The sequence below is a fragment of the Ammodytes marinus genome (assembly GCF_949987685.1).
Source record: "Ammodytes marinus genome assembly, chromosome: 19".
Lineage (NCBI taxonomy): Eukaryota > Metazoa > Chordata > Actinopteri > Uranoscopiformes > Ammodytidae > Ammodytes > Ammodytes marinus.
Window position 1 is genome coordinate 3,334,397 of NC_137223.1, and position 23,104 is coordinate 3,357,500.

A 23,104-nucleotide genomic window follows, 5' to 3' on the forward strand; every position below is an offset into this window, starting at 1 on the left:
TTACATTTGCATCGCGATTGTTAAGCATATGAGCGTTGACTTCTGTGGTTTCCAAAGTTAAATTGCGTGGGTCGCGAGCGCTGACCCCCTTTACGTGACTTTAACGTCACACGTCACAGTTAGGATGTCTCTTCCACGTGATTGCGTCGCTATCGGTGACCCCCTTCACGTGACGAAAACGTCACAAGCTGTCCGCCATTTTTGGCTTTGGGCGGTGTCCACCCCCCCCCTTTCTTTTTGACACCCACACACACACACACACACACACACACACACACACACACACACACACACACACACACACACACACACACACACACAGTGGTACATACACATGTACAATAGCCTGTGGGTTTGATTCTAAACTGTTCTTATTATTGCTTGTGCTATGTCTGCTTTCTTAAATTAGATTAGTTAATGGTTATTGACTTATGTGTATCGTTTTAATCAACTTGCCTAAGTAAATAAACACTTACATTTGGATTTTAAGAAGCAGTGTCTGTGATATTTGTGTCTTGTATTTCACTAATTGCTGGTAAATAAGGTCTATGCTCGAATATTCACTCCTTCATTATCTTAAATGTACATTGTAACCAACTTTGACATTCTCAAGATAAATCCCTTTAACATTATGAGACTGTTTTTCTGATTTGATTGAAAGTCCCCTTTTTCAAAGGGTGGTGCTCCGTAGGTATTAATAAGTAATTTGATTAGCTGGACTAATTAAATTGATCATTAATTAACAATTTTTCTTAATATTATAATTTCCTTGAAATTAATGATATTCTTGACTTTGACCAAATCTACCCCTTATGAATTCCCAGCATTTGTTGCCCCTGTGTGAAGGCCTTCAGATACCAGCATTAGTGTGATATTAATACACAATAATCCTGATCAAAAAATGTTTAATTACTTTGAGAAATGTATTGATTTTATTTTTTCCAAGTTACATTTGTTTTTAGGTTTGGAGTTATGCAATAGAGTTGATTTGAAATAGAATAATTGTATTCATTCCAAATTCAGTTTTTCAACTTTTCTAGATTCATTGAATTCAATTAATTTGAAAAAAAAAAAAATATTTTAATGTTTTTTTTCAAAGTAAATTTTTTTTAAATTTCCAGATCTATTAAGGTAAATTGATTTGAAAAGGAGTATCTTTATTTTTATCCAACTTTAATTTTTGTTCTCCAATAGATAACATTTAATTAATTGGGGAAAATAATTGTTTAAATGTTTTTCCAAATTTATTTTTTTCTGCCAAGCATTTATACAGTTGTAGTTTGAGAATTGCCTCAGTCGATGCTAGTAGTTAGCAGGGATTATTTGAGATTGATTGAACTGAGACTGCTTTCAAAACACAAAACTACTAATCCAGTACACTTCGCTATCCACCCTGACAAGGATTAGCTGTACATATAAGGGAGTAGTTTGATATTTGAGCTTGTAAGCCACAGGGTGAAGTCCTGTGCAATTTTTGTCAGTGTTTAAACAGATGCACCACTTTCAGTAGTAAGAGCTAAACGCTATACTCACAAGTAGGCCTTTCACACCAAAATGAACCAAGAGTCAGTTCCAGGCTGGTGTTGGGGTCCGTTCAAAACTGGTTACAGCCTTATCCCAGTTATGAACCGGTTGGTTTCACATCGACCGGAGACAGCCATGGAGCCGGCAAGAGAGCAACGTCATGACGTCACTGTAAACGTGTGTGTACGTCGCCCGACGCCGCTGCTCTTGTGGCTAACGCTAAAGCTACCGCTAGCTTTAAGCACAACAACAGCGGCGAATACGTCTTATTTTTACACGTGTTAGCTCTCGCTTTGCTTTCTTAACCAAACAGGACCCATACAGCGTATTCTCGCCGGTCAATTTGATCGCTACGTTCGGTAATTATGTTATGTTTACGTCTCGTAGTAGCGGTGTTTTTAAACATGGCGGGCATGAGGTTTGAGTTGGTCTGGTTGGTCAGGATAATCCCTCCCCCGGCCGCTGGCGCAAGCAGTTCACTTCAAACCCTGCTCAATCCTGGGGTATGAGTTGAACCGGTTTTTACGGCCCGGAGCAGGCTTTCTGGCGGTGTGAAACCAAAACACTGGCTCTAACTCCGAACTAGCCCAGAACTAGCGCCGATTTTGCGGCGGTGTGAAAGGCCTAAAGGTGAAGCTAGTCACCTGTCGAATGCCTGTTGTGTACATCTGAGCTTGTAAGCCGCATGGGGAAGCCTGCGCTATATAGTCAGTGTTTTAACAGATTCGCCACTTATCAAGTAGCAAGAGCTAAGTGTTATATCACATGGTGAACCGGACACCTGTGAATCCGGTTTGTTTATTGAACTGCTGCATCACCACGGTGATAAGGACCACGGTCACATTACAGGTTGAATTCTCACCTGCTCTTTCTGTCATTTTCGATAGAATGCATCACAGTAAGTGATAAGTCACTAGGGGCTGCCCTGCTAGTCCAGCAAAATAAGTAGCCAGAACCTATGTGAGCTTGGAGTGGAAGCTCCCATGAGTCAGTCGACACAGCCCGTCAGGGGGTGGTCGCTGGTCTCATCCCCCTCTATTCTGAGGGACTTTGCCACCTAAATAGCTATAACGCTAGTACTTGTGAGGAGAAACTAGAAGAGCTAGTGGCCCATGTTATATTTAGGTATAAGTTCGGTATTTACTTGAAAACCAGCTGAGAGCTTAGTACTGTGATTGGTTTACTTATGTGTGGAACAGAGCGTGTGGCCAATTGCACTTTACAACAGCTGACTTCAAAGCTTTGCTCAGCCTGAAAGTAACAAGGAACAACAAGCTTCATAGAAATGTAGTCAAAAGTATAATTTGTATCTTCTGAATGTATTTATTGAAAGTCACAAGTTTCAAAAAAAATATATTCAAGTAGAGTACAGATTCTTAGAAAAATTACTTGAGTTAGTTTCACATCCCTGTCTATGTCTAGGAGTAGGGACTGTAACTTAAAACACCCTTTTCAAGATGGCCGAACGTTAGGTTGCTTGTGAGTTTGTCCCTCTGTCTGTGTCCATTTTCTGCACTATTGTTTTGTTGGCATCAACTTCTACTACTCATTTTGTTTTGCATCAAGTACTACTGAGTACACTGGATTGAAGGAAATCATTTGGAAGTGAATGTGGACTACTTTGACTAATATCTCCAGGCTCCAGCTAACAGTCCTGCTAACATCCCCAGGCTTGAGCTAACAGTCCTGCTCACATCTCCAGGCTCTAGCAACCACCAGGCCCAAGCTCTAGTAGTCTCCGTCGCTGAGATTTCATGCCACCAAAGAAAAACCAGCAGAACGAGGACGAGATGGAGGAGATAAGGAAATCTCTTAGCTATATGTCGGAGGAAATAAGCAAAGTGTCAAAACGACGAACACAACTACTTGGACTAATGGAGGAAGTGGGGCAGCTGAAGGTTATAATAAAGGAGCAGGATATGAAAATGACTGACCTGGAGCGACGAGTCGATGACTTGGAGCAATATTCAAGAATGGATGATTTGATAATAAGTGGACTTGTGACAAAACATCAAACCTATGCCCGAGTGACAGGTGGGGGAAGAGGTGAAGAAGCTCAACCGAGGGAGCTAGAGTCATTAGAACAACACGTCCTTCAATTCTTTGAAAGCCATAGTATGAACATACAAGCAAATTATTTTTTTAAGCTTTATTTTTCCAGGAATATTCTCAGTGAGATTCAAAATCACTTTTTCAAGAGATTCCTGGCCAAGAAGGCAGCATAAAAACATACAAGTTTAAAAAACATTATTTCACACTCAAGACACAAAACATAATAATAAATTAAAAAGTCACAAAGCATCAATCTCATGCATGTCACACACTTCCTTGGAAAGACAACAACACCAAACCGATCATCATGATTCATAATACACTTTGTTAATAGAAAAGCCAAAGCTGAACTTCTGAGCCAGGCCAGGAAGCTGCGGGGGTCAAATGTGTTTCTAAATGACCACCTAACAAAGAAAAATGCGGATACTGCAAGGCAGGCACGTATCCTAAAATATCAAAATAAGATACAAGCTACGTGGATAAGGAACTGTAAAGTATGGATAAAGATGAACGGTTCTCCCGAAGAAGCTAAAGTCATCATGGTATAGGAGCTCAAAGACCTGGACTAATACAGATGAACAGGTATTTATGCTTTGGATGGCTAAAAGAACCTATGATGATGTGAAGGAAAAAAGATAAAAATAAAATAATGTATGAACTTGAATTCAATACTCTTGCCTACGTTTGCTGAAACCATGGAACATTGTGTGGAATCACTTGTACGACTGAAACAAAAGGAAAAGCAGAGTCCAGGCAGCTAGAACAGGGTGCACTGCCCAAGGTTTGGTCACATGAATAAGCAGGAATGACTTGCTCGCTCGGAAGGGTGCACTCTTCAAATCCCCCCCCCCCCCAAAAAAAAATAACTTGAGTTTTGCTGAGTAGTCCACTGTTATGTAATCCCTGACAATCCTGGATGGTCATGTGGTGGCTGGACATTACATTATGTAAACATGCAGGGATCAGGGAGTTTGCTCAGACTTACACACCCCGGCACTCTGTGCTGATTTGGAATATTCCACGGGGCCTATCTGCAGGTGTTCAGTGGTCTGCCTATTTGTCACAATCGGCCAAGGTGCTGACTCTCTCCCTCATGGGTATTAGGTCAATTTCAGATGGTGAGTTAAGAAAAATTATTCCCAGAATCTGACGTCAGAAATGAAGTCCAGTAAATGCCCGTTGCACAAGTTGATCTAAGGGCGCACTCACACTTGGTTCAATTGATCCGTGCCTTACATTAGCGAGATTCGCCCCCTGCTTGCCAGGCCTGGCCTGCATTCATAGTGCCTGACAGGATTGTAAGTCATCAGGTCGCAATACGACACACACATTGATTGAAGGGATCACAATGCGTCTTTTTGTTTTTGTAAACGCATGATTTTGCGTTCGGTATCCAATTGTTTTTTAAAATTGATATCCTGAGAAATTTGCAGCAAACCTTCCACCTCTGCAACAGGCCAATGCCAACCCTTCAAAGGCCCTTTTTAACGCACAGACGTTGTTAGAAAGTGTTGACCTTCAGGCTGAACCAGCGTCATTCGTCTAATACCGGTACAACCTGGTTGCATTTCCAGGTTAGCTTAGCTTAGGGTCCCGACAAGCAAACAGGATGTTGGAAAGTTTATCTTTCAACCTGCTCCCTTTCGACTACCAGTGTTTGAGCTAAACTAACCTGGATGAGCAACATTTTCCCATCTCTACAGTGGAGGAAATAAGTATTTGATCCCTCACTGATTTTGTAAGTTTGCCCACTTACAATTAAATGAACGGTCTATAATTGTAATGCTAGGTTTATTTTAACAGTGATAGACAGAATATCAAAAGGAAAACCCAGAAAATCACATAAAAAAAAGATAGAAATTATTTTGCATTTCATTGAGTGAAATAAGTATTTGATCCCCTATCAAAACATTGCTTAGTACTTGGTGGAGAAACCCTTGTTGGCAAGTACAGAGGTCAGACGTGTCTTGTAGTTGATGACCAGGTTTGCACACATCTCAGGAGGACATTTGGACCACTCCTCTTTTCAGATCCTCTCCTAATCTTTAAGGCTTCGAGGCTATCGCTTGAGCTTCAGTTCCCTCCACAGATCTATTGGATTAAGGTCCGGACTCCGGAGACTGGCTAGGCCACTCCATGACCTTAATGTGCTTCTTCTTGAGCCACTCCTTTGTTGCATTTGGTGTATTTTTAGGGTCATTGGCGTGCGGGAAGACCCATCCATGACCCATTTTTACGGACCTGGCTGAGAGAAAGAGGTTGTCACCCAGTATTTCATGGTGCATGGCCCCATCCATAGTTCCCTCGATGCAGTGAAGTCCACCTGTCCCCTTAGAAGAGAAACACCCCCAAAGCATAATGCTTCTTCTTTTTTTTTTGTATTTGTATTCTTTATTTGATTTTAACCCTGTGAAGCACCTTGAGTGGCCCTGTGCCTGAAATGTGCTCTATAAATAAAATTGCCTTGCCTTGCCTTGCCTTCAACCTCCATGATTGACTGTGGGGATGGTGTTCTTGGGGTCATAGTCAGAATTCCTCTTCCTCCAAGAATGGCGAGTGACTGATACCAAATAACTTGATTTTGTTCTAATTTGACCACATCACCTTCTCCCAAGCATTCTCTGAGTCGTTCAGGTGTTCATTGGCAAACTTCAGACAGTTCTGTACATGTCCCTTCTTGAGCACGGGGACCTTACGGGCACTACAGGATTTCAATCCATTACGGCATAGTGTGTTACTAATGGTTTTCTTGGTGACTGTGGTCCCAGCTGCTTTGGGATCATAAACAGGCTCCTCTTGTGTAGATCTGGGCTGATCCTTCACCTTTCTCATGATCATTGATACCCCACAAGGTGAGATCTTACATGGAGCCCCAGACCGAGGGAGATTGATGGTCATTTTGTGTTTCATACATTTTCAAATAATCGCACCAACAGTTGTCTCCTTCTCACCCAGCTTCTCGCCAATGGTCTTGTAGTCTATTCCGGCCTTGTGCAGATCTACAATCTTGTCACTGATGTGCTTAAACAGCTCTTTGGTCTTGCCCATGATGGAGATGTTGGAGTTTGATTGATTGACTCTGTGGACAGGTGTCTTTTATACAGGTAACAAGTTGAGACAGGTGTGTTTTATACAGGAAACTAGTTGAGATTAGGAATACTTTTTTAAAGCACGAGGACTAATCTGTGGGAGACAGAATTCTTTATGGTTGGTAGGGGATCAAATACTTATTTCACTCAATGAAATGCAAAATTATTTATATCTTTTTTTATGTGATTTTCTGGATTTTCTTTTTGATATTCTGTCTATCACTGTTAAAATAAACCTAGCTTTAAAATTATAGACCGCTCATTTCTTTGTAAGTGGGCAAACTTACAAAATGGGTGAGGGATCAAATACTTATTTCCTCCACTGTATATCAAAGATGCATGCAGTTACAGGAATGGTTTCTGTCGCCTATTCTTGAGCCTGACTGACCCAACACTGATCCGCTGAGTTGCTCATCTCAGAGTTGGTCAACTCAGAGTGGAGGGTTGATCTCAGCGTTAACCCTGCTTCTTGAAACAGGCCCCTGGTGGATGATGGAAAATGCCTTGCACAATTTTCCAGATTCCAAATTTAGTTTGTTTTTTTCCAACCAAAAGCCTAAACTAATTCACTTTTAGGACGGTTGAAAAAAAAGCAAAAAACAGATGAACTATTATGATGTGCTGGTGGTACGTAAAGATGTTGTCCATACAGCCTTAGACTCCAGTTTAAACACTCTGTCCATTTATTTCCCATGTTTCAAAACAATTAAACAAAAATTATATTTTTAACTCCTTATCAATCAAACCAAACAGAACGTATTGTAGCCACTTCAAGCTGCCCACTACCACAACGAAAGCGGTATAAAAAAACTTCTATCTTCCATGTGGAAACACCTGACCCAGCATAGGTAGGTTGCTAATTAGAGACCTTGGAGCCTTAGTTGACGTCACCTGCCAGGTAAATCTATATTGTGTTTACAACACACATTTTTGGCCCCTAAAGACCTAATCAATCAGCTACATGACTATCAAAGTATTAAACTAAATTACATTTTCTGTCCACTGAATAATAAGATTTAAAGCCCAACGCTGGAACCCATCTGATGTAGCCTCAGAGCTGGAAGAGGGACTAAAGATTGGTTTGTCTCTCTCACGTATTCGGCTTCTTTGTTAAAATGTTTCCATCCAGCCACATTAATTCATATTTGAATGTTTGAAACCCAGGGTGAAGAAGTGACAGTATCAGAGTGACTAGTTGAAGACCCTTTTGTTTGTTCTGCTGTTCCATCATCCATGAAAACTATATTGAATCATATCAAGGTTTATCTGTAATAAATACAAAAAGGTCTTTGAAATAACTTAAATGCATTAAATCATGTACATTTCACAGGGGGTTACATGGCATAATGTATAACACTGTAATGTTTTTGTAAATCTGATTCAAAATGTTGCTCATGTTTTAGTGAGGGAGCAGTACTTGCACAGGGAATGCACCTTCTCCTTTATCAACTCCATGAACTCTCCCACAGTAGCTTGTCTGCTTGTTTTGCTCTCCGAAGGTCACGTCAACCTTATCGGGGCACCAACACCTCCGGCCCTTTGTAACTCTTCTCACTGCAGATGGATAGAATTTTCCATTGTCAGACTTCTTTGTGGCTCTGATATATTACAGTCAGTGGCGTTGTGTAGCTGTCTCATTGCCAGGGTTTCCTTTCTTTGTGACCAAACAGTTCTCCCCACCACCACCACCACCGGGCCTTGTTTGGCTCGGTGGTGGTCTCTTGGGAGATTATGGTCCGTGCTCCGGTGTTCCTGGCTCTGCGTTGTTAACAACAAAAACACTGTTCTTAGAAAGACTCTGGTTTCTTTCAAAGGTTTTTATGAAGGCCAAAGTCATTGCCGTGAGTGAGTTATGGTGTGTTGGCGTGTGCGATGGGGATCAGATGTAATGTGCTTGTGGTGTGTGTATATCTGTGGGAAGGGTATAGCTCCTATCAGCACTTCTGCTCTTACGTAACTGCTGTGTTTGTTCTGGTGTGAGTAGCATGCTCTGCACCATAGCTATATCAGGCATGTGCTTTGCATTGCACCACTGCATATGGAGCCCATCCCCCTCACTGCCATTCCTCCACTCCCCCACCAGCAGCAGCCCTACGCCCCCGCAGTAGTTACGTAACAGCCTAAACCCAGTGCTGGAGGCCCAACCATCCTGAGTCAAGATGCTGACTGAGCAAAAGGCCTCCCAGTGGACGCTACCAAGCATGTCTGCCAGGGGGGGACATTGCTGAAGGTGATGGCTTTGTTGCAGTAAATCCAGACTAACCCATATTATATGTACTACGCTGTATCTGGGTGTCCTGCATTCAGAATGCAACAACACCAGACTCACATACTTTGTACATACACTTAGTGTTTACTGGTGTTAGCCTTTAAGGCGAGCCACTGCAGGTGATTTGGGAAAAATCTTTAAGTTATACATATCATTATAAAACTTTGGAATGTTTAGGCGGTTGTATCAGAGAAATATTAAGATGCAAACAGTCAAATGAACACCTATACGTACATTTTGGACCTTTTATTTATACTAGTATGAAAGAATGGTAAAAGATCTCAAAATGTAGGAGTGCTCTAAAAAACAATGTCTCATATTAACATTCATACAGTATATGCATGGCTGTCTGATGATGCGTCAGTTCTTAACAAACTTTTTTCTCCAATGATAAAATCATTGTTTGGAAAAGCAATGAAAGCGTGGTTAATACAGCGTAGCCCCTCTGATAGTATAGCTGATCATTCAAAGCAGCAAATACAAGCGCTTTTATCAGTGGGTCATATGCTCAATCACCATTGTTTTAACAGCAAGAACTTTGCGGACAGTATTAAATATTTTCACATCAATAACTGAATGCATGTGATAAAAAGCTGCAGCGCAATGTTACAGTTCACTCTGTTCAAAGCTTTCGTTGGGTTCAATAACGTACGGAAAAATAAGTTCACAGATAAAACGAGTTCACACAGTGAGAATCAAGTCCTATATCTCTCAGATCTACCAGATTTCCAAAGTAGTAGACTCATAAAATAGATGTTAAAATTAGGGCTGTGTCAAAAAATCGATATATCGATATATCGCGATACTTAGTTTCGCGATATCAGTATCGATTTTTATAACTAAAATCGATTTTTTTTTTGTATTAATTTTTTATGATTTTTTTTTCAAGGCTTTATTGACAGTGCAGAGATACAGATATGAAATGGGGCAGAGAGGGAATGAAATGCAGAGAACAATCACGGGTCAGATTCAAACCCATGTCTGCTGTCAGGCCTGAGCCTCTAGGATACTGACTATTGAAGTTAGATCAGTTTTGTTTATAAGAACACTTCAGATTCACTGTGTCACAAAAGCACACTGATGTGTTTTAATTTTCATTGTGTCCTGTACAGTTAGTACAACAGTGAATTGGATTTGTTATTTTGATGTTATGGCAGCTGCAGCAGTGTTTGATCATTTGCCAAAACCAAAAAAAGGAAGAAAAATAGTAAAGGAAGTTGTGAATGAAATAGTTTTGACTTCATTTTTTCTGTGCAATTATCAATATATTGTGCTGTTATGTTTGACAAGGCAACTTGTTTATGGAATATCGCAATATATCTTGATGTATCAAGATACGCAATATATCGTGATATATCGTATCGTGACCAGTGTATCGTGATACGTATCGTATCGCGAAGTCCTTGACGATACCCAGCCCTAGTTAAAATGTTAAAAGAGAGTTGTCAACACTGAAAAACTCAACATACCCCGCTAACCTGTTCATCTGGCTTGGTCGTCCACCCCTCTGATGCTTTGTCAACGTTAGCATTCAGGCTAGGTTCAAAGAGGTCACACACAGGAAAGGAGAAACCCTCAGAGCTTCACACAAGGCTGTTTTTATGCAGGTAAGGGCTTCATAGAACAATGGAACCAAACCCATGGTTGTTAATGTCCCTGTTGGCTTTGACCTTTTGGTTTCAGCATAGCCCGTTGATCATGCTAGCCATTCTGTTGTAGAAATGTGCCCTAGCTTCTGAGCTAGCCTAGATTTTGAGACAAAGATGTACAGGTGTATGGGTCCACAGGGGATGGTATATTTACCCCTCAGCTTTAAGAACTGATACTACCGATATGTCTGGGTGTGGAAGCTTGATACTTTTTTTGGCACCGACAGAAATGCCTCCATACCATCGAGTAAGTAAAAATGTCTTGGCGTTCAATGCCAAATTTCAATCCCTTTAGGATTTAATCTCATCGACGTCAGTAGAGCTAATAATATATCTTATTTTTTAACGGTATTCAGCCCAGGTTACTATTGATTTCACTGGATGAGTTCCAAATGGAAGTTTTAATTTTGGGGTGTGAATTTGTATATTTCAGAATGACATGTTTAATGTCACTGTCCTCCCCTCCCCTCCCTGCCTTTCACTTTTCCAGTGTCACCTATGTTTCGCTCTTGTTTTCCATTAGACACATGAACCTATTTGCTCCAGCTGTTATGTCGCATGTTCACTTTGCTTTTTAAAGAGGCACTGACACTCATTCAGTTCTTGAATACGTTCTCAGGGTTGAGGTGTGTATTAATCCAGTCGGGCCTCTTAAGAGTTGTTATATCTTTGTGTTGGCCGACGCTGGTGTGTCTTGTTGTTGTTGTAGGCGTGAGGAATGGACCTCCTTATTAGCACTGTTTCTATAGCAACGGAACGTTTTTTTTTTTCACAGGCAGATCTGAGACGATCGAGCCAGATGGTTCACATTTGCTCATACGCGCACACACACGCACACACACGCGCACACACACACACACACACACACACTGGGAGAATGGACAGACTCTTTGTTGACAAGCAGACACTGAATCCTTCTGCATGAGAAGGCAACTGTCAACTATTGTAATTAAACATGGGCCTTGTATATACTCATGGGTACTTCAGTGAATAGCAACACTTTACCTATACAACCCATAATCATATGTATGAATGAAATGCCAATTGTGGTTCTGTGTCTGCATCTTAATAAGCAGTTCTTTACTACCACAACTTCATAAGGTGAAGATGATGTGTCAGTGACGTGTCAAACAATAATGAATGCAGTTCGAAACTTTGAGATAAACTCCCTTAACAGAAGACTGTTTCAGCCTTCCATTTAGGTTTTTACTAGACAGCAAGAAATGTATTATCTGTTTAGAAATGTTAGTAGGCTAACTCAGCTGTTGCTTTGTAAGCAGTAGGACATGTTCAGCCGTGTGTGTGTGTGTGTGTGTGTTATTGTCCGCATTCCTGTGTCAGCAGGGAAGCTTTCCATTAAGGTTTGAAGTGCACTCTCACAAAATGGAGGAGTGACAGGCTCACGTGGTCCCACCAGCATGGTTCAATAGCCGGCCAGCGCTAGCCACTGAACATGCTAAACATTTCTTTGTTATTTTGGAAAAATCATTTTCAATACTAAAATAATGTACCCACGGGGCTGTTGGGTACATTTAAAAAAAAATGAGCCAATCAATGATTTTATTGTTCTGTACTTACACTCTTGTTTCTCTATCTCCTACAGAAACCAGCTAACATCCTGGTGATGGGGGAAGGTCCCGAGCGAGGGAGAGTCAAAATCGGTAAGGGTGGATTCATAGAGTATATGTCTTGGCTGATTCAGATTAGTAAATGGGTGACATGAATTATGAACATAATGATAGTGGATTATGGAGGCCTGGTGTGAGTGTCCAGGAGCTGTGCTGTGTTTTAACCTTCTATCTGCGGGAGCTTGACAGACAGCAGGGCTCACTGCTGTTACGTAAGCCAGCTGGCCGGGGCATTGCTGAAGGGTATACTGCTGCAATGTCTATTTTTAAACCCTGTGCACACAGACAGTAATAGAAACCTAGTTATTGTTTCAGTGCGACCAGATCTGCTGTGCTGGTGAGTAAATGTGCCTGCACTGGCCCACAGTGAACACTCCTCCTCCAAGCTTCCACTTCAACACACATATTTCACTCACTGAACTGCCCTCCATAAAAAATAACTCTTTAGATTCTTTGATTGTTGGGACTTCACTGTATCTTAACAAAGCAAAAGGTTTAGCTTTCTGTGATGACTCACTTTTGAACTCTGATGAGATGAGTTCTTTTTCAGGCTCTGTGCTTTAGTTGGGAGCTGATACTTTCCTGAAAAGAGAAGTGCACATTCCTAGAACATTACGCGCCCCACACACATCCTACCTCTACTGCGCGTCTACCTCGCGTCTGCGTCTGACTTTTGGTCACAGACTGTGAAATCAACGTAGAGCGAGCACACATCCAACCTCAGACGCACTGCTGAGGCGCGTCGGAGGCACGTCTGCAGCGCCGCTCCCCTTCACCTCAGGAGGCTCGCCTATTTTTTTCTGAGAGCAGCGCGTCTCTCTCGCGTCTCTGTGCTTTAACTGATAGAGAAATACTCTGCTGACAGTCATACCAGCAGCATTCACTCTAGTTACACGTTTACCCGGTGTGTTTATTTCAAAATAAAACATCCCTCAGTCGTATACGCAAATAATCCCTTTATTTCACGATGTAATTGTGCAATCAAAATCCGAGGGATTCAAAACCTAATTTTCAATTAGTTCTGGCATTTCATTTTTGGATAAATGACACATATAGAGATCCAATATAGTGAAGAAATAAAAAAGATCATGATGAGCGCAACAGTTTTCCGTTGCTCTATCTGTGTCTACGGCCTTCTTCTTCCCCGACCACACCCCCCTCTCTCTCTCCCGTATAAATCAGTAAAGTGATTTTTGAAATACTCTGCTGAGAGTCATATTGACTTCATACTGGCAGCTTTCGCTGTAGTTTCACCATTTCCTGGTGTGTCCCCTTCAAAATAAAACTTCCAACAAGCAGCAGCAGCTGCTGAGACGTTGCATGTGTGTCCGAGAAAAGTCCGAGAGAGGCAGCAGTAAGGTAAGGCGACGCGCTCCAGAGGTAGACGCAGGATGTGTGTGGGGCGCGTTAGACCTGTATGCAACAAACAGAATTGACATTTAAGTTAAAAGTTTGCAATTTCACTATTTTAACTTTCTCATTACTTACAAAAGCCCTTGAATTGTGTGAATGTACAGTCAAGTGCGAAAGTTTGTGAACCCCTTGAGCCTTTTGGAATTTTATTTATTTTAACCATTATTAATTCATTTTTATCAATACCAGTATTTTTTATATGAAATAACAGATGTTTGTTTATCAATTCAACATTTTTCTTTTCCAGAAATCAATTGTTAAAACAGATAAAACAAATTATTTGACGAATGTTGTATGTGCAAAAGTTTGTGAACCCTGAGCTGCATTGCTTAAATCGAGCAGGTTGACACAATCAGGTGGGCCAAATTGGTTGATGAAATAGACCAATGTAATGAGAGATCTTTAGGAAAGAAATTGGGTGGCACTAGATAAAACAGAGATAAAACCAGGTCAGTTTAGGCTCACCAAAGTGAACCCATACAGGTCAGACATGCTCAAAGGGGAAACAATCTCAGAGGTTCTCAGGAATAGAGTTTTGATGTTGCACATTTGTCTGGGGACAGTTATAAATTCATAAAAAAAAATTGAGCTCAATCGGTCCACCGTGAGGCAAATCATCTACAAATGGAGAGCTTTAAGAGTGACTTAACATCTGCCTAGAAGTGGACTTCCTTCAAAAATATCCTCAAGCGCCACAAGAAAAGTGATTTTTCAGGTAAAAGCCAACCCAAACATTACATCTGGAGATTTGCAGACAATTTGAAACCACCATTATTCACTTGGGAGAAGGTTCTGTAGGTGGTAGGCAGAATTGCGTTTTTGCCCAAACATGGCGGTTTTGGTTATGACCAAACAGTTAAATTTTGGACTAATCTGTCCACAGAATAAGACTTCAGGTATCTCCAGGTGCTCTGTGGCAAAGTTGTGACAAACAGTTTTGTTCTTTTTTGAGAGCAGAGGCTTCTTCAGCAACCATCCCATGAAAGCCATGTTGACTGAGTTTTCTTCTTATTGTGGAACCATGCACATCTGTCCCAGATGCTGCACGAGAGGTCTGCAAATCACTAGATGTAATGTTTGGGTTGGCTTTTACCTGAAAAATCACTTTTCTTGTGGCGCTTGTGGATATTTTTGAAGGAAGTCCACTTCTAGGCAGATGTTCAGTCACTCTTAAAGCTCTCCATTTGTAGATGATTTGCCTCACGGTGGACCGATGGAGCTCAAACTTTAAAAAAAATAATTTATAGCTGTCCCCAGACAAATGTGCAGCATCAAAACTCTATTCCTGAGATCCTCAGAGATTGGGTTCCCTTTTAGCATGTCTGACCTGTATGGGTTCACTTTGGTGAGCCTAAACTGACCTGGTGTTATCTCTGTTGTATCTAGTGCCACCCAATTTCTTCCCTAAAGATCTCTCACTACATTGGTCCATTTCATGACTCAATTTGGCCCATCTGATTGTGTTTACTTGCTCGATTTAAGCAATGCAGCTTAGGGTTCACAAACTTTTGATCATACAACATTTGTCAAATAATTTGTTTTATCTGTTTTAACAATTTATTTCTGGGAAAGAAAAATGTTGAATTGATAAACAAACACCTGCTATTTCATATAAAAAATACTGGTATTGATAAAAATGAATTATTAATGGTAAAAATAAATAAAATTCCAAAATGTTCAAGGGGTTCACAAACTTTCGCACTTGACTGTATATAAAGTGCTGCTAGAAAGTTTGTGAACCCTACAAAGATATTCCCTTATTTTCCTAATAAATACTAAACTAGACTTATACATGATCAATAATACTCCAATTCATAACAATTACTTTTCAAACAATGGAGTCAATCAGAAATAGATTATATATTGTCATTGTTAATATAACAAAAGTATGTGAACCTCTTCAGTTAATAGGATGTTTCACCTCCTTTTGCTGCAATAACGTCAACCAAACAGTTTCTGAAACGACTTATCAGTGTCTCACGTCTGTTTTGGGGGATTTTTGCCCAATCCTCCTTAGAGAATGCAGCCAGTTGAGTGAGGTAGGACAGGTTTCTGTCATGATCTTCCCGCTGCTCCAGTAACAGCATTCAATTGGATTAAGATCTGGACTTTGACTGGAACAATCCAAAACAACGTATCTTCCTTCTTCCTCAACCATTCCTTGGTTGTTTTGCTGGGATGCTTCAGATCATTATCAGGTTGCATTGAACCATTTTCGGTCAAGCTTTAACTTCATAACTGATGGCTTCAGGTTTTGTTCCACAACATTACACTATTCCTCTGAATTCATGATTTTCTGGACTATGTGGAGTTGTCCTAGCCTGGTGTTACCAGACTATCGTACTTAATTTAATTTGTACAGAAGGTCTGGAACTGCTGTAATTGGCAAACGTTCACTCACTTGGAGACGGGTGTCTGTTGAAGTTAAAAACTATTGGATCTGCTCAGTGCCATTCTGGATTAGCCAACCAATCGCATAACGTTTGGTCGTGAGCCGGCTTCTGACGGTGCGTTCAGGGAACTCGGAAATTTCCGACTTCACTATATTGTAGTCTATGGATCTACCGGTACCTGGTAACGGTAACTTGCTAGAGCCTAATGTTTAGTTATTTGGATGAGAAAGGTTGTAGGCGCCCATACTTTCCCGAGCAGATGCACGGGAACACAGGTCGGAACTCCGAACTACCAAGTCAGAAATTTCCGAGTTCCGAGTATAAAGGAACGCAGCATTCAACTGAAACTGGAGCGTGACTTCGACGTCATCGTTCTCAGCCACTTCCTCTGTTCGCTGATTGGACACTCAGAAATTTGTTCGGGCAAAATCCCACTAATACGCCCCATCACCAGACTGACTACTGAAGGGAAAATTAAATTTGGGCGGAAGTAGGTAGGCGGGCAGAGCCAGGCTAGTGTTGTCCAGGTACTGAGGAAGAAAAGCAGGCCCATATATCTTAATGTTTCCACCACCATGCTTCACTGTTGGGAGAAGGTTATTTTGGTGGCAGGCAGAGTTGCGTTTTCGCCCAAACATGGTGGTTTTGGTTTTGACCAAACAGTTCAGTTTTGGACTAATCTGTCCACAGAATAGACTTCCCGAAAACGTCAGGTATCTCCAGGTGAGCTCTGGCAAAGTTGTTATTGGCAGTTTTGTTCTTTTTTGAGAGCAGAGGCTTCTTCAGCAACCCTCCCATGAAAGCCATGTTGACTGAGTTTTCTTCTTATTGTGGAACCATGCACATCTGTCCCAGATGCTGCAAGATAGGTCTGCAAATCTTCAGATGTAATGTTTAGGTTGGCTTTTACCTTAATGATCACTTTTCTTGCAGCTCTTGTGGATATTTTTGAAGGAAGTCCACTTCTAGGCAGATGTTCAGTCACTCTGAAAGCTCTCCATTTCTAGATGATTTGGCTCATGGTGGACAGATGGAGCTCAAACTTCTTTGAGATTCCTTTATAGCTGTCCCCAGACAAATGTGCAACATCACAACTCTTCCTGAGATCTTCTGAGATTTCCTTTCCTCTTGGCATGTCTGACCTGTATGGTTCACTTTGGTGAGCCTAAACTGACCTGGTTTTATCTCTGTTTTATCTAGAGCTGACCAATTTCTTCACTAAAGGTCTCTCACTACATTGGTCCATTTCATCACTCAATTTGGCCCACCTGATTGTGTTTACCTGCTCAATTTCAGCAGTGGAGCTCCTGGTTCACAAACTTTTGCACATACAAAAGTTGGCAAATAATTTGTTTTATTTTAGTCTTTTGACAACACAATTGATTTCTGAAAAAAAAAGTTTGTGGAATTGATAAACACACACCGGATATTGGATACAAAAAATACTGGTATTGATAAAAATGTATTAATAACAATTAAAGTAAATAAAACTCCTTAAGGCTCAAGAGGTTCACAATCACATAGTTCCAAGCAGCACTGTAGATAGATAGATAGATAGATAGATAGATAGATAGATAGATAGATAGATAGATAGATAGATAGATAGATAGATAGATAGATAGATAGATAGATAGATAGATAGATAGATAGATGAAACCCAATCAAGATCCATGTTCCAGCTCTGTTGTAGATTAGCATTCCGTATCTGAGATGCTACAGGGCCATTCTTACAGCAAGGCCTTTGTCTGTTTGCTGACTTGACATGTCTCCTCAACACACCTCCTGCAGCGGACATGGGTTTCGCCAGACTCTTCAACTCTCCCCTCAAGCCCCTGGCCGACCTGGACCCCGTGGTGGTCACCTTCTGGTACCGGGCCCCAGAGCTGCTGCTGGGGGCCCGCCACTACACCAAAGCTATTGGTGAGTCTGGGATCACAAAAAACAGCCCTCGTAGGTGTGTGTGTGTGTGTGTGTGTGTGTGTGTGTGTGTGTGTGTGTGTGTGTGTGTGTGTGTGTGTGTGTGTGTGTGTGTGTGTGTGTGTGTGTGCGTGTGTGCGTGCGTGCGTGCGTGCGTGCGTGCGTGCGTGCGTGCGTGCGTGCGTGCGTGCGTGCGTGCGTGCGTGCGTGCGTGCGTGCGTGCGTGCGTGCGTGCGTGCGTGCGTGTGTGCTTTTAGTGGGACGCTTGAGCTTCCTCTCAGAGTGAATGGTAAATGCACATTGCTGGCTGACAGGTCTCATGTGTGCTCATGTGATCCCTGTTCTTTGTCAAGCAGGTGTGTCTATATTAGCGTTCCTGGAACATTACATAACTCTGTCATCACCCTACAAGCTCACATTCTCAGAACGTACTGAGTGTGTCAGGTGGTCTCTGTGTCTTTGATCAATCCTAAATGTGTGTGTGTGGTGTGAGAGAGACAGAGAGACGGTCACGTACAAAAACTACCAAACCCGTATTTGTGGGAATTGTGCTGAATGTTGGGCTGGGCATATGATATACAGTATCTCTTTTAAATGTTATTTGCACACATGGACGTATTGGGTAGCGGGGAACAGTCTCATATTGACTTTGGGGACACTGTCTTAACACATACATCCGTTCCGTGCTGAAGCTCCCCTCTTCCAACCGGGCCAGAGACAAATGTTGTAAATGTTGATTTCCTGGTTCTCATGTTCTCCCCTGAGGCTCCTGTGATATTAGGGTGTGATCTACCGCACCTTCAAAGACAATCTGAAGGATTTATAGCAGACCGCATTTCATATCCAAGTAAACATAATTCTGATAATAGCCCATAGTGAACTCATGTTGCAACCTGTGGTCTTTTACTATAAAATGCTTCTGTAAAAGCCAGTGTGTGTGTGAATGGCAAGGGAACATTGAAAACATGTTCAGTAACTAGTTCAGTAAGGACAAGAACAACTTTGCACCGCTGCATACAGTATTTAATATTTCCAGCATCAATAACAGAATGCATGTGGTAAAAAGCTGCAGTGCAATGTTCACAATGTGTGTGTGTGTGTGTGTGTGTGTGTGTGTGTGTGTGTGTGTGTGTGTGTGTGTGTGTATTACAGATATTTGGGCGATTGGCTGCATCTTTGCCGAGCTGCTGACGTCGGAGCCCATCTTCCACTGTCGGCAGGAAGACATCAAGACCAGTAACCCCTTCCACCACGATCAGCTGGACAGGATATTCAGCGTCATGGGTTTCCCCGCAGGTCTGCACTGCGTCATACTACACACAGAGCACGTCTGCATATATACACACAGCAGTTAAGTTTAACAAGTGCTTAAGGGGTTGACAAAATGGCGCCCTGCAGAGTTTCTCAGAAACTAAAGAATGTGTCATGTCAGTGTGTGTACATTTATCATCTATCCTGGAGGTCTGACACACGTGCATTGTTGACATCCATTTTTGCGCGGTTGTGGAGTGACTACTTCTCCCCATGTTTTCACTAGCTAATGATTTAGCCTGGATTGACAGGAGGTAGACAGACCCCCGTCAGTGAGTGAAAAGTTTACTTTGGTCAAATAAATCATTTCCCCGATTTTGAAAATGGACGGAAAACATTTGTGATGTGTGTTGTATACACCTTGGATATATATACAGTATAACATTGGTTGTGTCATTTTGTCAAGTTTTAATGCAAAATCATTACTTACAGCTCTGGAAAAAAATAAGAGACCACTCCAAATGTTCACTGTCTCTTTAGAGGCATATGTTTGAGTGGAATGAACATTTTGATTTTATAATATAAACTACTGACAACATTTTTACCAAATTAACAATAATATTGCCATTTAGAGCATTTCAATAAGTAATGTAGAGATGAAGATTTAAGAAAACTCCGGACTGGTCTCTTATTTTTTTCCGGGGCTGTATTTCCCCTTTAACTGCATGTGTCTTCATGAACAAGTACATGCAGAATGGGGACCCACATGTAAAAAGACTCTGCCCCCTGCATGAGGCTGCTGCACAGACGCAGTCAGAGAGTTGAGAGACCGGTTCATATGGAGATCCTCATCTGTCCCTCAGTACCTGTCAATCAAACCCAGTCTAAACACATGCACAGCTTTGTGTGAGCTTCACTTTCACACACTGCATATGAGAGAGTGCACCAACTGAAGTCTTCTCACACACACTATTACTATTGCTGCATTTCTAAACTCAACAAGAAGAGGAACTTGTTCTTTCTCTTTAGAATCCAGCTGTGTGCCCTGTCCTAGCAGGATACAAAATATGTTTGGAATGTTTAGTTAGTTAGTTAGTTAGTTAGTTAGTTAGTTAGTTAGTTAGTTAGTTAAATCTTTATTGTCCACGGTGTGGAGATTCGTCTTCGGTCTCATACAAAAAACAACAAGCAGGACAACACAACAACAACAACAACAACAAAAGCAACAACAACAACATTTACACACAGACATCTTCAGGGCAAGAAGCAGGACAGCAGTGGCAGTATACACATCAGCGGGACATGGTGTTCAGTACCCCAATCGCTTTAGGAGTGAAGGAATTTTTTAAAATGTTACGATTTGCCCTTGGCACTCTGTAACGTCTACCCGAGGGAAGAAGTTCAAACTCCCTATGGAGTGGATGGGACGGATCGTTTGCTATTTTAACAGCTTTTTTCCTCAGCACTTCGTCGTACATACAACTTAAATGTTTCTGTTTTGTCCCTATGATTTTTGAGGCAAGGTTTATTATTCTCTGTAGCTTGCTTCTTCCTTTTACGTTTAGGTTACCATACCACATTGCCATATTAAAGGTTAAAATGCCCTCAATAAGGTTCTTATAAACTGTTTCCATAATGTGCTTGCTCACTCTGAATGAGTTGAGTTTGCGCTGTAGATGGAGACGTTGGTTACAGGTTTTAAAAATATAGTCTGTGTTTTCACTAAAATTTAGATTGCAATCAATAAATGTACCTAAATATTTGAAACTGTCTACTACCTCTACAACTTGTCCCCTAATTGTAAGGGGCTGCACATGGTCCTTTTCATGAAAAACAAGTTCCTGTGTTTTTGTGACATTCATCTCTAAGGAACTTACATCACACCACTTCTGAAGAGATGCCACATATGCTCTATATGCTCCCTCTCCGACTGTGTCCCCCTTCTTTAATAAGGCAACCAGGGCCATATCGTCAGCATATTTAAACAAACGAAAGTTTTCCAGATCTAATTGGAATTCGTTTGTATATATGGAAAAAAGTAGTGGGGATAAAATGGTCCCTTGCGGGGCGCCAGTATTAAGTACAGTGATGTCGGACCGAGTATTATTAACCAGAACCTGTTGAGGACGGTCAGAGAGGAAGTCCCTAACAAGGTGGATAATACCACCGTTTACTCCTATCTCGATAAGTCTTTGCAGCAAGATGTGAATCTGCATGCTGTTAAAGGCGGAAGTAAAATCGATAAACAAGGCCCTAGCAAAGTGGGAGGGGGCTTGAAGGTGCTTTGAGAGAGTGTGGACCATACTGATGGTTGCGTCATCGGTTCCCCTATGGCTTTTGTAAGCAAACTGAAGATGATCTAAGCTGTTAGAAACCGATGCTGTGATTTGTCTGCTTATAACTCTCTCAAAACATTTTCCTAAGATAGAAGTAAGTGCAATGGGCCTGTAATCTTTTAATTCAGTAGTTCCAGGTTTTTTAGGGATAGGCACAATATGAGACATTTTCCATAATTTGGGCATTGTTAAAGAATTAAGCAAGCACTGAAATAACTCCAGCACAATACCTTTAAGTTCATAAACATTTTCTTTTAAAACTCTCCCTCTCAGGCCATCCGGCCCCGGGGCCGAGTTGGGCTTAACACTAGACAGGCTGGCTACAATGTGTTGACAAAATATGTTTGGAATGTTTGGTATGTGTTGACAAATTATGTTTGAAATAATGTCAACCATTTTTTCTTTTCTTTAAAACCAAAAATAAACCAGGTGTTTCTGTTAGAAATGTTCAAACAAATGAAAAAACAAGTCTCAAAAATATGCTTTGTAAAGTTGTCAAATGCATTTAAATACTATGAGCTTGGTTGTGTGCTCATGTCATTTCCCCCAGACAAGGACTGGGAAGACATACGGAAGATGCCAGAGTACCAAACACTTCAGAAAGACTTCAGGAGGACAACGTGAGTGATGCTGGGCCCAACACCTCTCAGGCAGCCCAGCTCAATATAAAAAAACTGTCAAACTGCTTTTAAAAAAAATATTTCTCAAGTGTATGGTTGTGTTTGTTTCTCACCTGACAGGTATGCAAACAGCAGCTTAATAAAATACATGGAGAAGCATAAAGTCAAACCAGACAGCAAAGTGTTTCTCTTGGTGAGCCCACACTCACACACACACACACACACACACACACACACAAACGTACACACGTACTACGAAGAAAGATTAGTCTGTTGAGTCTAAAGCCGGAGTTTTCAGTATCACTAAAGGTGGCTCTCTTTTTACCTGGCTAGATCACCGTGGTAACAGACGCTGCACGGCAAACCTGCTCCATCTGCCCGTAAAATCACACAATCCAATCCTCTCCGTAAAGTGGCCAAGCTGTGACCATGATATGCCCAACAGATTTCTTTTTTTAATCCACTCACAGGGACTGTAAATCTGAAGCCAGTGCCGTTTGATTTCTGTACATGGGACAGACAGGAATGCTTTTAGTGTCGAAGAGAAAAACAGAAGGAAACTGGTGTTCAATCGCTCATACAGGTCACTGATGGGTTTGTTTGTGTGGTTCTTACATAAGGCTTACGCGCCCCACACACATCCTACCTCTACTGCGCGTCTACCTCGCGTCTGCGTCTGACTTTTGGTCACAGACTGTGAAATCAACGTAGAGCGAGCACACATCCAACCTCAGACGCACTGCTGAGGCGCGTCGGAGGCACGTCTGCAGCGACGCTCCCCTTCACCTCAGGAGGCTCGCCTATTTTTTTCTGAGAGCAGCGCGTCTCTCTCGCGTCTCTGTGCTTTAACTGATAGAGAAATACTCTGTTGACAGTCATACCAGCAGCATTCACTCTAGTTACACGTTTACCCGGTGTGTTTATTTCAAAATAAAACATCCCTCAGTCGTATACGCGAATAAT

The 23,104-nt window shown here is 41.5% G+C and overlaps 1 protein-coding gene across 1 annotated transcript in view; it reads left to right on the forward strand.

The window, feature by feature from the left end:
- The window catches only part of cdk19 (cyclin dependent kinase 19), a 71,117-nt gene that overhangs the window by 36,252 nt on the left and 11,761 nt on the right, over positions 1-23,104 (forward strand). The window contains exons 5-9 of the mRNA XM_080047687.1: positions 12,187-12,244; positions 17,806-17,937; positions 19,087-19,230; positions 22,072-22,141; positions 22,262-22,334. Coding sequence (XP_079903813.1) covers positions 12,187-12,244; positions 17,806-17,937; positions 19,087-19,230; positions 22,072-22,141; positions 22,262-22,334 — 477 coding nt within the window. The remainder of the gene's footprint in view (positions 1-12,186; positions 12,245-17,805; positions 17,938-19,086; positions 19,231-22,071; positions 22,142-22,261; positions 22,335-23,104) is intronic.